This window comes from Artemia sp. Qi Xiang Cuo, chromosome 20, assembly GCF_049724085.1.
Source record: "Artemia sp. Qi Xiang Cuo chromosome 20, ASM4972408v1, whole genome shotgun sequence".
In the NCBI taxonomy this organism is placed as follows: domain Eukaryota; kingdom Metazoa; phylum Arthropoda; class Branchiopoda; order Anostraca; family Artemiidae; genus Artemia; species Artemia sp. Qi Xiang Cuo.
This window is the reverse complement of record NC_142813.1, coordinates 19,287,566-19,302,696: the sequence shown is the minus strand read 5'-3', so window position 1 is coordinate 19,302,696 and position 15,131 is coordinate 19,287,566. Positions and strand designations below refer to the sequence as shown.

Genomic DNA, 15,131 nt, shown 5'->3' with positions numbered 1-15,131 from the left:
TATGTATATGTACCATATCAACTTTTGCCGCAAAGCATCATTGGTCCTCCAATTTAAATTTACTCAAAGATATCACGTATCTTGCATATACTTTTTCCCACTTGAGATAAAGACGTGATCCTCTTGTGATTTGTACGGCAATGTTTGGTGCTCTTTTATCATTGCTGCTACTGCTGCCAGCTCCACTATCAAATTCTAACAGTGTAAACATTCCGCTCATTATTGCAAATATATATTTTGCCAAATAAATAAACGAGTATAGTCAAACTGTTTTCACTCCTTGAATTCTATTCTCACACTAATATCAACTATACTGACAATTCATCCTTATATTAATTGTGGTTGCTAAGACCTCTTGGGGCTATTGCGCAAATCCAATGCTGAAATTCGCAGAAATATGCTCTGATGTAAAAACCGGAAGCATTCAGTGAGCATGTGGCTGTGACGTCGTTTCATCCAGTATTCCTAGATCTGTGATTGGCTTAGAAATAAGGCTTTTACCAAGGACATTAAATCTCGTCCTGTATTCAACCCCCTCGCCTTACCTAATAACTGACTTAAATGACTGCAAAGGTCCTTGTGTCGGTCTATATGGGTTCGGTGGCAGGGTCTCTTCAGCGTGCACATATTCAGGATTATATATAACGGACTCAAATGACAACTTAAATTACTACTAAGGTCATTGTGTCAGTCATTACGGGTTAGGTGGCAGGGTCACTGCAATGTTGTATATATTCAGGATTATATATAACTGACTCAAATGACAACTTAAATGACTACTAAGATCCTTGTGTTGGTCTTTGCGGGTTCGTTCGCAGGGTTGCTGCAGTGTTGCATATATTCACGATTATGAATAATTTAACTTATGTTTCAAGGGCAAATTCCCATGCTCAGGTAGTGTTGGGTGACAATTTTATTAACAGATATATCAATAATTCTACTTTTAATATATCAGAATTTTGATAAGATTATTGCTCAGATTAACTTTTGGTTTTACCAATGTTGAGCAACAAAAATTGTGACTACAGTAAATTTTGTATAATTATTTTTTAAATTTTGGATAATATAAATGAAACGATAAAAATAAACTTCGAATCCATAAATGAATATCACGAAAATCCAGACTTTCAATTATTCAAGCTCAGGACAAAAAAAAACTACATTTTTTTGAAATTTTTCTGCAGTTTTTGCAATTAAAAAAAGCAACAAGTCAATGGTCAGATGGGATAATCTCAGAAGGGACACTAGTGATGGGTACCGATATTAATTGTGTGGCAACTTCGTATAGGTATTTCTGAGCCCTATGATACAAGACTTAAGGGCATCAGGTTTTCTTTGAGCTATTTAATCTCTCTTGAAAATCTGTAGAGCCGTGATAAATTCAGCTGCTTGTGATGCATGCTTGACATTGACTATTAAAACTTTGTCCTTTGCAAGGTTGCCACCGTCTGGGATTAATCCTGGTTTTCCGAGATTTTTTTGCAGTCCGGGATTATTTTTTTGTGTCTGGGATTTCCGGGATTTCTTTTAAAAAAACGAGAGTTTTTGCCATAAACTGGAATTTTTGCTAAAAACCAGGATTTTCTTATTAAAAAGAGATTTTCAGCGATTTTGGCTAATATCTACTATTTTTTTCTGTGCGATATCACGAATATTCTCTGTTTTTCTTTGTTCCCTCTGGATATGCGTTTGTACGCTAGGGCAACGATTTTTTCGTTCGGGATTTGACTTTTGAAGATTCGACTCCAATGTAACGACGAGCGGCGAATGAAAAAAAAACAGCGAGGATTTTCTATTTTTGTCATTGTAGTTCATTTTGCCCCATGTAATGCCTTGGGCAAAGATAATCTCAGAGAAGGTAATTAAAAAGCGTACGGCATTATACTTATTTTTTCAAAAGGATGCTTTTGTAAGACGAATTATAATTCTGCTGTCCGCTTCTTGATTGCTGAAACTTTTGCTGAACAGAAAAGCAGGTATGGTAAAAGAGAAAGGGTCGCGTGAAGACGTGATAAAAGGCAACCTTTACCGCTTGAGAAACCATAATGAATATTAGCGCGTCCATACTATCTATTTTCTGGAAAAATGGGACGGAAATTTTGGAATATAGACATGTCTCCCGTCCTATTTTTATGTTTTCTGGGCAGGAAGAATCAGAGGGTCGGAAAATGGAAAAATGGGACGGAAGTGGTAGTGTGGACAGATTTTTTTGGAAAAAATTCCAGAAAAAGTAGATTATTAGACACGATAAGTGATAAATAAAATAGTTGTCTGAGATTTTTTTGAAAAGAAAAATGATAAATTGTCTAACTGAGGCTCTAAATTTGTTTTCTCTAGGTTTTGGGTCAGAAAAACAGATTTGATGGGGATAGCGCCGATGAATATGTACAGATATCTTCTAAAAAAACACCAAATTTTTGAAAACCACCACCTAGTCTGGAAGACTATTCCTTTTTCCAGATTTCCGTCCCATTTTTCAGAAATTGGATAGTCCGGACGCGCTATATGGCTGCGAAGCGTGACGTCAATTCTCCGGTGGGAAATTAAAATAACGATGAAACGTGGATGTGTGGACACCTTTTCTCAGAACTTTGTCCAATCGCTTTGGTCTAAAATATTGGTCCTAGATCCTACTAATCCACCATAACATTTTCACAGAAATAGTACTAGGAATATTGACAATCAGTTGTGAGTTAAAATTTGAAACCACGTTTCACCGTCCTTCGAACGGGATTTTCGGGATTTCTTAAGAAGAAAAATCGGGATAATATTTTTGATCTCGTGGCAACCCTAATCCTGGAAAACATTTGAACTATCAACATGAGGTTGAGAATTCCTACTGTAAAAACTATTAGGTCAGTGCATGTATGTTGGCTGCAGTTTTTAACTTTTCATTTATTTTGTATCTTCGTACTTTGCTGATTTTGCATTTTTTTTAAATTTCTTTATTTGCCATTGCAAACAGGCTGTTAATAGGCTAAGGGCAAAAATAGCCTAGTGTAATCCAACAGAATTAGTAGATCTAGTAAAGTTCTAGAAAAGCTACTTTTTGCCATCTTGGAAAAGAATGGTAAATATATACCAAATCATATTACTGAGTTAGGAATAAATTGAATACACCATTTGATTCCTTTTTTATGCTTATTACAAATATAATAATCCTTTTGGTAAAGTTTTACCAATTTATATTATTGAGTTAGGAATAAAGTGAATACACCATTCGATGCCTTTTTTTATGCTGATTAGGAATATAATAATCATTTCTATCAGGAATGAATTTCAGCCCCACCCCCCTATATATACTCAACCTAACCCTGAGTTGCACTTTACCATCATTTCTATTGGAAATGAATTTCAGCTCCCCTCCCCCTATATATGCCAATTCAGGGTATATATTTCTACATTAGGGGGGGCAAATTTTGTTTCTGATGTAAATGGGAGGTGAGTTTAAACTTAACCCCCCCCTAATCTAGAAATACCCTGAATTGGCATATATAGGGGGGGCTGAAATTTATTTCCAATAGAAATGATTATTATATTTGTAATCAGCATAAAAAAGGGCATCAAATAGTGTATTCACTTTATTCCTAACTCAATAATATGATTTGGTATAGCCTATATTTACCAACAGGATGGTAAAGTTCTACGAAATCATATTATTGAGCTAGGACAAAAGTGAATACACCATTCAATGCCTTTTTTGTGCTGATTATGACTATAATAAGCATTTCTATTGGAAATGAGTTTCAGCCCCCCCCCCCTACATAGGGGAGAATGGGGCAAACTTGGACACTTTTTAGTTTTCCCAGCATAACTAGGTACTGGATTGACATAAAACAATTTAGTGTGGGTCGTTAGAAAGGTAAAAGTCTGGCAAATAATGGTGAATTTTTTTCAGATTTTTAAAGATCATCCTGAAGCGTGAGTACCATGAGAGTAGGACCTTGTCAAGTGTCCAGTTTCGCCCCGTACACGGGGTGAAATTGGACAGGCATGGGGCGACCTTGGACAAGACAATTTTAAGCAATTAAACTTTATCCAAATACAGAATTTTCGTTTAAAATGATATATAATCACTCAAAATCATATGAAAACTTAAAATTGCATAAAAAAATCAGCCAGGAACATTGCACAGGCCTCCGGGTTTTAACTAGAATTATCATTTTAAAGCGTACATCGAAAGATCACAACCAAAAACAAGCCCCTGAACTGCACGACCGGTTCCACCAGCTGAAGAGGGGACATGAAGCTTCAGTTCTATGTCAGTAATGTCTATCTCAGCAATATTGGGAAGCTGAGGAAACATGAATTTGTCCCCTTGTTTCCAAAGAAAGTTAACCCTCGCAAACTGCTTTTCTACAACATCAAGAACTTTGCCAACATAATACACAAGGGCTTCCTTCTTTCCATACTCGAACTTGACAAGAACAAAGTCTCCGGCTTGAATGTCCTTATCTACGTCATCCTTATCAGCCTCATGGAGGTGCAGAGAATCGTCAGATGAATTGTCGTCAAGTTCAATGTCATCACCACTACTTTCGACTGGAGATTCAATTTGCTTTCTTTTCTTGGCAGTCGGCTGCTTGGCCTGCTTGGGCATAGGCTTTTTACTCTGCTTTTCCTTTCTCGCTCGTGCTTCAGCTTCTAAAGCATCTTTTTCGGGTGTATCGGTAAGAATACGAGTTCGACCTTGTTTTCTCGCATTCCTTCTGGGCTTTGTCATATCTGCTCTTGGATAGGGTCTTACTGCTTCAGGAGTCTGTTTTCCTAGCTCGCTTTGGGGACGAGAAGGTGAAGGAGGAGAGGGGGAGGGTATTGGCTCCATATCGAGTAACGAATCATCCAGGGGTGGACGATTTGTCACCTCAGCAGGTAGAAAGTCTACCTCAGAAAATACACTTCTGTTGAAGGGCCAAATTCCAGCTTTCGTGAAACCAACCTTTATATTTCCCCGGTTGAACTTGCAAAGGAATGGTTCTTTGCAGAGCTGGGCAGTCTCGTGAATCGTAATTCGTTGACCTGGATGGATCTGCAACCAAGTGTTCAGTGATTCTCTCATCGCAAACTTGAACGGTCCGTAGACAGAGACGTCCAATGGCTGTAAGCGGTGGGAACAATGGGGAGGAAAGGTCAGGAGGTGGACCCAATTATCTTTGCACAGCCGCACTAATTCCACCGAAACATGGCTATTGTGGTTGTCAAGTAGCAGTAGCACAGGGTCTTCTTTTGATGGCTTCACCAGCTTGATGAAGTGCTCAATAGCAGCTACAGAGTTGATGGAAGTCATCCAACCACTAGGGTGAGAAAGCCCGAGACATCCTGGGGGGCCTTCTCGAAAAAACTGGTCTTTCATCTTCACCCGTGGGAATATAAAAACGAGGGGAAGAGCTTGACCAGTAGTTGAAATAAACCCGAGCATTGTAACATTTTCCCCTCTCTCTGCTGACACTGTCTGGGAAACTTGCTTCGATCCTTTCCTTGCGATTACTTTTGGAGCTGGCAATACAGTAGGAACCCCAGTTTCATCACAGTTCCAGATACGGTTTGGTGGGAACTTGAATTTTTCGTAGAGTTTCTGCAGGTGTTCGAAGAACAGATTCTCAACCACTGAATTGAAGCCAGCAGCCCTTGCCTGGCTGGTATTTTCAGGCTTACGAATAGATAGCTCTGGGTTTCGTTTCATAAAGCCTGAGAACCAGTCAACCCCAGCTATGTCGTCTCGCACCCAGCTCTCCGGCGTTTCGACGCCAATCAATTTGCCCCATTCAAAGGCAAGTTTCCTCGCTTCTTTCGGAGTGAGGCCTTGATTCATCAGCTGACATTTTAGGAGATACTCTACAAACTCTTTTTCTTGTTTGTTAGAGAAAACAGTTTTTCTCTTCAGGTTGGGCGATGGGCTTGGGCGACATGGGGGTGTAACTGGATTCGCTCGAGGTTCTTCAGTAACTCCTTGTCGATTTTTCAGAGCATAGGTGACGGTTGATTTCTTCAGTCCATAGGTTTTTGCGGCATTTCTAATAGATAGTCTACGCTCTAAGACTGCATTCACTGCCTGCTCCATGGATTCGCCATCTGGTAGATCGTGTTTCCTGATGTAGTTGCGAACCATTGTCCAACTAGAAAGAACAAACAGTAAATGCACGGGAAATAACCTGGAAATAGCTTTAAGAAGCAATGATATGAACCGGGTCCCTCCTTACTTACAGTTCGTTACCATGAATTGTTTGATCATGTAATTAAAAAAAAATTATATTAAAAATTAAAAAAAAATTTTCATGGCTTTTGTGATTAAGGGGTCATTCTTAAAGCATTGGAACAAAATTTGAACTTTAGCGTAGAGTGAAGTATTGACTAGGGGGTGAACCCCCTAAAATACGTAATGAAAATATACGAATATAGTTTGTTACGTGAGTAAATTCATAAGTTACGTCAGAACAAAATTTCAAGAAAGCCATTTAGCCAAAAAATAAATAAAATTGATACATAAATTTTGTTTTAATTATTAAGGTATGATGACCCAAAATTGAAGCTGCATTAATTCAAAAACGTCCTGAAAATATATTAAAAAAGACAAGTTTTTTTAACTTAATGTAAGAAGCATAATTAAATATTAAATCGAACAGAAATTAGTCCATATAGGAATAAGGTGTCCGCTCCTCACCGCCTTACGAGGTTCTCAAAAAAGTTGTTGTGAGGTCGAAAAGATAGTTGCGATTACGAGTCAAAAATTCTATTAGGAAAGAGCGAGGCGTGGAGGAGGGGCTTTACTGACTACTCTATGGTCATTTTAAGTTTTAATGCTGCTCCTTTCATTAAGCTAATGAAACAGCCAACTTAACCTCGTTGTGTTGTGCGAAAAAAAAAACACATCTACACACAAGCAACGCCATCTAGCATCATCAATCAAACTCCAAATATTAGTTAAGAAATTCTCTAAAAATTGCCTCCAAAGAGGCAAAGACATTCTCTAAAATGATAAACAAAAATGGCATGGGGTGAAGTTGGACACACGGGGCGACCTTGGACAGTGTCCAAAGTCACCCCCAAATTTCTGTCCAATCTCACCCCTATCGAACCAAGTTTAGAAAATGGCGTCCTGAAAAAGAAGTACTTGGAATAGACAAATCAAACTCAGGGCATAGATAGAGGATGTATCTAGCAACTGTACAACATCAACAACAAAGAAAAACTACCACCTTTTGTTACCGCAAATCGAACTGATGTTGCGACTCCCAGATTTTTTTTAAGCATCTAAAAACTTTCTTACCTCTTATCCTGGTGTTAACAGTTCCGTTAGATTTCAAACTTCCCGCCAATGTAGACATACATAAGCCCCATCTACCCTATTTTTTGTGGATTGATAGAAGCAATAGGCTAGTTGTCAGGTTCGACGTCCAAGTTTGCCCCTGTCCAATTTCGCCCCGTTCTCCCCTAGGCCTATTCAGGGATAGGTTGGGTTAGGTTAGGTTATGTATAGCCTATATAGGGGGGGGGGCTGAAATTCATTTCTGATTGAAATGCTTATTATATTTGTAATCAGCATAAAAAAAGGCATCAAATGGTGTATTCACTTTATTCCTAACTCAATAATATGATTTTGTAGAACTATACCAAAAGGACTAGGTTAGGAAAATGAAACTTTCTGTAATGGATCCAGGGCAAAAAATATACTCTGGGAAGGTATTGCCAAGCTTTTGTGTTAAACCTCTTCTGATTTCTAAGTCTTAATTTGCAAATAGATTTAACTGGAAAGAAGTAACATCAGCAAGATAAAAAAAAACAGAAAAATGCATTGCAAATATATAATTTGGGCTCTATAGCCTATTTGCACAATAGGAGGACAGGAAAGTAAAGTAAAGAATTTTTAGGAATGATACATTTATGTATTTAGATTATTCAAGAGTTCAGAATTTTTTAGGGTTTCCTTCTGAGAAGAAGTAATGGTAAATTTTTACCAAATCATATTATTGAGTTAGGAATAAAGTGAATACACCATTTGATGCCTTTTTTTTATACTGATTACAAATATAATAATCATTTCTATTGGAAATGAATTTTAGCCCCCCCCCTAACCTAAATCCTACCCCCATATGTGCAAATATACATCCTTAATTGACATATATAGAGGGGGGGGCTAAAATTCATTTTTGATAGAAATGATTGATACATTTGTAATCAGCATAAAAAAAGGCATCGAATGGTATATTCAGTTTATTTGTAAATCAATAATATTGTAATGTATTCTATCTTCGGGTAAAGAGTTGAATTCAATTATTTAATGGAGACCCAACACCTATAAATAAAGTGCATAAGCATAAGCAAACAACACAAAAGCAAAGCAAGCAAAGCAATTAAATCAATATATTTCATCTTCTTTCTCATGTAGAAATGGCTTTCATCACTGCCAGGCTGGACAGAGGTGGATATCAATGTGACGATCAATGCTCAGGTTCATATGCACAGGTGGTTTGGAAAGTCTGCCTAAGCAAGTGACTCTTCCTGCATCTGGCTTCAGTACTGGTCACAGAGGGTATGACTGTATCAGTAGTTGACTGACATCGTAGACTTAATGCTCTTTCCTCCTCCCCCCTGACGTTTGGCCTTTCGGATATGGTGAAATCATCATCTTTGACTATTGACGGGGTTTCTTTGTCAGTACTGCTGTTCAACTCGGCACTGGATTGATCTGCGACAGGCATCATACTAGCTCCAACTGTTGCTGTTCCATCCGGGTAAGTATGTAGTTCAGGTCCCTGGGTAACACGGCCTGCATGTAATGGGTGGGATGGTATAGGCGCCGGCTCGGCTATAACTGGTTCTGATCTGTGATGTAGGTGGCGCCTGTTTCTCCAAAGAGTACTGTTGTCTTGCAGCCGCACCAGGTAAGAGCGCTCTTGTTGTCTCAACTTCTTCTCAACTACACCCTTGCGCCATCTACTATTTTCGTCAAATTTCACCCATACTTTCTCTCCTATGCTCAATTCTTTCAGCTCTTTGGCGTTCTTGTTGTGAGCTCTCTGCTGTCTAGCCTGAGCTTTCTCTCTTGCTTTCTTAAAAACTAGCTTCGCAATTATTTTCGGCTGCAGATGGGATGGCAGCACTGGGACCATCAACCGGGTTTTCCTGCTCATGAGCAGCTGAACCGGTGTGTATGCTCCATCAACTGGGGTGTTTTGGTATTCCAGCAATGCGATGTATGGATCTGTTTGGCTTTCTGTTGCTTTCGTCATGATCCATTTTGCTGTCTGGACCGCCTTCTCGCTCATCCCATTGGACTGTGGGTATTGGGGACTTGATGTGACGTGGTTGATATCCCAGGATGCTGCAAACGTTTGAGACTGCTCCAAGCTGAATTGTGGCCCATTGTCTGAAGTAATCTTCTCTGGTATACCATATCTGGCGAAATGCATTTTTAATTTCGAGATCACTTGCTGTGAGTTTGAAATGGCAAGTTTATCCACCTCGATAAATCTACTATAATAGTCTACGGTGATTAGGTATTCCATACCACTGAATGTAAAGACGTCCAGGCCTACGTGTTGGAATGGATACTGGGGAACCTCTGAGGATATCAATGGCTCTTTCTGTTGATCCATTTGATGCATGGCGCATATTTCGCAACCAGATACTAGTTGCATGATATCTTTCATGATGTTAGGCCAAAATACAGAGCTACGAGCTCTTTCTTTTGTTTTCACAATGCCAATGTGTGACGAATGAAGCTGTCGCAGTATGTCTCCACGCAGTGCCTTAGGCACAACAATGCGTTCGCCTTTCAGTATAATACCATCATTGATAACCAGCTCGTCTCTGTAGTTCCAGAATGGAAGAACAATAGATGGTACATCTCTTTGGTCATTAGGCCAGCCAGATTCGACAATGTCTGACAGTGTTTTCAGCTCTACATCTCTTAGGGTTTCCTCATGGACTTCCTCTAGTTTGTTTCTGCTTACTGGAATATCTCTAAAGAACGCATGGATGGCTACTTCTCCTTCAATTTGAATTTCTGGGTCTTGGTCAGGTAAGTGCTTTCGTGATAAGGCATCAGCTACCAGGATTTCTTTGCCGGGATAATACTGGAATGACAGTTCATACTACTGGAGCACTAGCATCATTCTTTGCAATCGGTGGGGTGCCCTATTTATTGGTTTGGACAATATCGCCTCTAAAGGTTTGTGATCCGTTGTCACAGTGATCTTTCTACCACAAATATATTGATGAAAATGTGTGCAGGCAAACACAATTCCCAGAAACTCCTTCTCGATTTGTGAGTGCCATTTTTCTGTGTCACTAAGAGATCTAAAAGCAAAGGCTACTGTGGCGTGATCCGCAACCAGTTGAGCACCTCGCCCGTGTTTTGATGCGTCTGTTATCACTTCCACCTGGGCACTTTTGGTATCAAAATAGGCGAGGTTGCTGCAAATGGCTTCCTGGATTTTGACTCGGGCATCGTTGTGTACTACTTTCCACTTGAACTCCTTTGCTTTGGCCAGGTCCCTAAGTGGCTGGTTTAGGGTAGAGAGGCCAGGAATGTACCTTGACAAATAGTTGTACATCCCTAGAAGAGTCTGCAATTCATCTTTGTTCTTGGGGGCTGGCATTTCTTTCATTGCCTTAATTTTGTTAGGGTCTGGTTCCATACCTCCCTTTGTCAGTATATGTCCAAAGTAGGGAATGGCTACGGCATCAAAAAGGCATTTCTCTTTATTGAACTTGATGCCTTTTTCACAAGCCCTCTGCATAACTGTCCTTAGTTTCCTATCATGATCTGTTGTACTTTCAGCCATTCCAGCAACATCATCTACAATCAGACCAATGTCAATACCTTCGAACGCCTCTTCCATTCGTTTTTGGTACTCATCCTGGGCTGATATGAGCCCGAAAGGATATCTCTTGAAGCGGTATCTTCCAATTGTTGTGCTAAATGTAGTGAGGTCAGCAGATTCCTCGTCTAAAACCATTGACCAGTAACCATTTCTAGCGTTGGTTTTGAAAAATCTTTCTGCTCCAGCACATCTCACTGCTACATCATCAAAGCTAGGAATGGGGTGGTAAGGACGCTTGATACATTTGTTTAAGTCCACTGGATCTAGACAAATTCGGATTTTTCCGTCTGGTTTCTTTACAAGGACAATTAAATTCACCCAGTCTGTTAGTTTTTGTACCTTTTCTATGATGCCAAGATTTTCTAATCTGTCTAGTTCTTCTTTTAGCTTTGGCTGAAGGGCATATGGAACTCTTTTTGGTGGCTGGACTGTCGGAACAAATCCTTCTTTCAGGTAAATGTAAAAATTTCTAGGCAACGTCCCAATATCTTGGAAGACATCATCATATTCCTCAAGGATCTGTCATACTTCAGGTCTGGTTGAAACCGTGGCTGGGTCTTCAGTCATGCTACATGACATGCTAAGCACAAACTTGATCAAGTTCATCTGTTTGCTTGTTTGTCTACTAAGGATTGGTCCTTTGTGGGTTTCAACAACATGGAACACATGGAACTGCAGTTCTCGGTCCTTATACTGAATCACAATCTGTGCAATTCTAAGTACTTCAAGGCTGCATCCACTGTAGCTTGTCAGGATATCTTTGTTGGGAAGCAAAGTAGGTCTTGGTTTTAGGGATCTAAATTCACTTGCTGGGAGAACGTTTGCATCAGCCCCTGTATGAATTTTGAAGGTTATTTCTCGTCAGTATTCAGGTAGGTTAACTTTAATCATCGGTTTTTGGACTGAATTTGTTCTGCTGTCAACAGACTCGATGAAGTATTCATTGTTTCCTTCATTCTCAGCTGGCAGGGCTTCAATTTCGTTGACAGACCTGCTTTTGCAAACCTTTGCAAAATGATTTGGCTTCCGACACTTGGAACAGATCTTCCTTTTGCGGGGCATTTGTGTTCGCGGGAGTACTGGTTCCCACAGAAGTAACAGTTTGGCGTCATTGTCTTTGGCAACACTTTTTGTTTGCGTATGGCTTCCACTTCTTGCTTTACAGCACTAGTACTTTGTTCATTTCTCATCTGTGTATGGGTCTCCACAACTGTTTCAATTGCATGGCCAATATCAATAGCTTTTGCTAGTGTAAGCCTTCCACCTTCACTCAATAGTCTTTCTCTTATCCGGTCACTCTGTACTCCAAACACCAGTCTGTCTCTCACCATTTTGTCCGAACTATCTCCGAAACTACAATCGAGGGCCAGTAACTTCAGAGATGTCACATATGATTCAATTGTCTCTCCTTCTTTCTGATTTCGTTTGTGAAAAACGAATCGGGAAAATATGGGATTGGAACTGGGTTCAACATGCTCACTGAATTTTCTCAGATATACATCCACTTTATTTTTGTCTATTTCTGGAATCTGGAATGTGTTAAATATATCTCGGCCTTTTTCTCCTACCCATATCAGTAAGTAGGAGCACTTCACAGCATCGGCTTTTCCGGACAAGGGTCCTGTGAACATCAGTTCAGCATGCTGGCGAAATCGCTTCCACGAGGCTTTGAGATTGGCTGACGACCAATCAATTGTTGGATAGGGTGTGCTGTCCATTCTGACACCATGTAATGTATTCAATCTTTGGGTAAAAGAGTTGAATTCACTTATTTAATGGAGACCCAACACCTATAAATAAAGTGCATAAGCATAAGCAAACAACACAAAAGCAAAGCAAGCAAAGCAATTAAATCAATATATTTCAAATATGATTTGGTAAGAATTTACTGAAGTAATTCTGTACTAGCACCTGTGGCTCCAATGGGGTGGCAAGGATACATCTGCAATTTTAACACTTAGGGAATTCAGAAAATGTGTTAAAAGGTAGCCCTACATCAAGTGGTAGGGTAAAATACCTGTGATTAGGAATAATAGCTTTGTTTCTGCTTATGGGCACCCATAAGCTGGATTTCAAGGGGGCTTACCTGGTCTAGTTGGAACTTCCAATGTTGTATATAGGCTAGACACCAGCACTTGCATAAAACACCACCAAAAAAATGTTGTAATGCCACAAGCATGCTGTTGCTGGCCAAAGTGGTAGTGTTCCCCTGACTTTGAATTAAACTGAGCCTATTCTTTATTGTCTCAACCACAATGCTGGAGCTTTTCTTTTCTTGTGTGGTTAAAGATTTTGATGTTCCTGCTTGGAAATCAATTGCCGTTTTCAAAATTAAACAAACAAGTGCACACACAACTAGTTTACAAGAATTTCTTGTGCCTCCAGGGCAAATTTTTATTCACACTAGTTCTTGTAACACATCCATTGAATAGACAACTGTCTTTCAAACAGACACCAGATTAACTTACAGGTAGGAACTTGAGATTTAAGGACCTCTCTATTTCAAGACACCTTGGTATAGCAAAGAATCAATATATCTTGAGTCTTTGCCATAGGTAGATGTTTATAATTACTATTTCATCTGTTGAACATTTCACCCATATACAATAGTAGATATTTTAAATGTACAGAAGTTAATAGTAAAGGTCTAATTGTAATTGTAAATTTTTAGCTTGACTCTAATCTTGGAAAATAGGCTACTGCCCAATCTTGAACAAAGGATCTTAAAATTGAAGTATCTCAATCATGGACAGATTCAATCACTGACATCTGTTGTGAAAAAGAGTAATTATATTTAAATAGGCTTTACTATACTTACTTGTACTTGTTGCACATTCAAGCTGCATCCAGACTCATTGTGGCACCCAGTAGATAACAACATGTCTCCTTCCATAGGTTTTGCTTGAGGGTGGCAGGCTCCGCCTTTTCCAGCCACTGGCAATCCCAGCAATGGCTAGAATGTGTTAATGGCTGTATTTTTGGAATCCTCTTGATAGGATTGTCTTTTTGATAGGACGGTAGCTAGCATACTTTTCAACAAGAGCGCCATTCTTGTCTCATTGCATAATACTGGGGATGCTGTAGCCAAACTTTTCTTCATCATATTTGTCATCATCATTGAGCATTTCTTGAGGATAAGGTACACCACAAGGTCCCCAGTCTTGCAGTCACCTGAAGCATGTTGGCCATCACTTTGCTTGGCATGGAGCTCAGTGAAGTTTACACCCTTCACCACTTTGAGGTGTGCATGCAGATTTCCTATGCTGCCCAGGAACTGAGGGTCAAGCCTCATTGCCTGGATGCCCACCACCGCCATGGAAATTTCTAGGCTTAGCTAGCCCTTTGCTCCCACCTAGAATCAGCAATAGGCTTCAGAAGGGTTGGCTATAAGATTGTAGTCAGCCAATCCCAACTATCTCCATCAGGTCCAAGATTGAGAGCCTGCTGTCTTTGTTTAGTTAATATACATTTAGTCAAAACATTTGTCCAAGATCACGTACTATCCAAGTACTAGGTGTCTTTACCCTAAATCCTCTTTCATGTAGCAGATATGATCTGGCTATTGCAGCCACTTTCACAGATTACTTCTCCCACCACTCATAGTTGTTACACTGACCTCTGCAGTAAGTTCTACCTTCTCCCTAATAGCCATTATAGATGACTATTACAAAGTTGTAAACTGTAACCCAAATCAAAACCAAGTTCACATTCCTTTTTACTATCTTACAAAAGAGAACTGTCTGAGTTGTCATTAACAGTCATTGTCTGAACCTTTTCAGTTCATTTTTCCCCTCAGTGCTGCCTTCTTGCCAAATCTCTTCATAGCCTGCTTCTTTACTTTTCTTGCTTTTGTTACTTCACAATTTTTTTTCTTTTCCACCTCTTCTTTGCCTTCCTTGTAGCAGAGGTAACTTTAATCTTGGCTTTCACTGATGTATCAGCAATTATGTTCTGCCCAACTTTCTTCCTTGAAGCATTTTGTTTTCTTGGTGGTACTGGGATGTGGTTGCACTTGTTCAGGTGTGACTATCCTATTTCACAGAAGTTTTAAAATCACAGGGCTTACTGAAAGCATTGGGTGAGACAATGGCAGTGCTGGTAGAGATGCAGTTGGAGTTAGAGCCTCTGACGAGCTTGGCTATTTGCCACCAGCTTCATGGCCTAAAAAACATTTGGTTGGTCTGTATTTGAGACCACAGATCTTCATTATCAAAACAATCTGGATTGAAAGGGGATATACCTTCCAAATCCTTTCTGGATGTTTGATGTTATGAAAACTAAGGGGAAAGATTTTTCTGTTCTTCT

General features: G+C 39.6%; 1 protein-coding gene across 1 annotated transcript in view; it reads left to right on the top strand.

Annotated features, from left to right (window-relative positions):
- The first annotated feature begins 2,771 nt into the window (after positions 1 to 2,771).
- The window catches only part of LOC148939972 (citramalyl-CoA lyase, mitochondrial-like), a 73,868-nt gene continuing 61,508 nt past the window's right edge, over positions 2,772 to 15,131 (top strand). Inside the window, exon 1 of the mRNA XM_089105787.1 lies at positions 2,772 to 2,865. Coding sequence (XP_088961913.1) covers positions 2,821 to 2,865 — 45 coding nt within the window. The 5' untranslated portion in view covers positions 2,772 to 2,820. The remainder of the gene's footprint in view (positions 2,866 to 15,131) is intronic.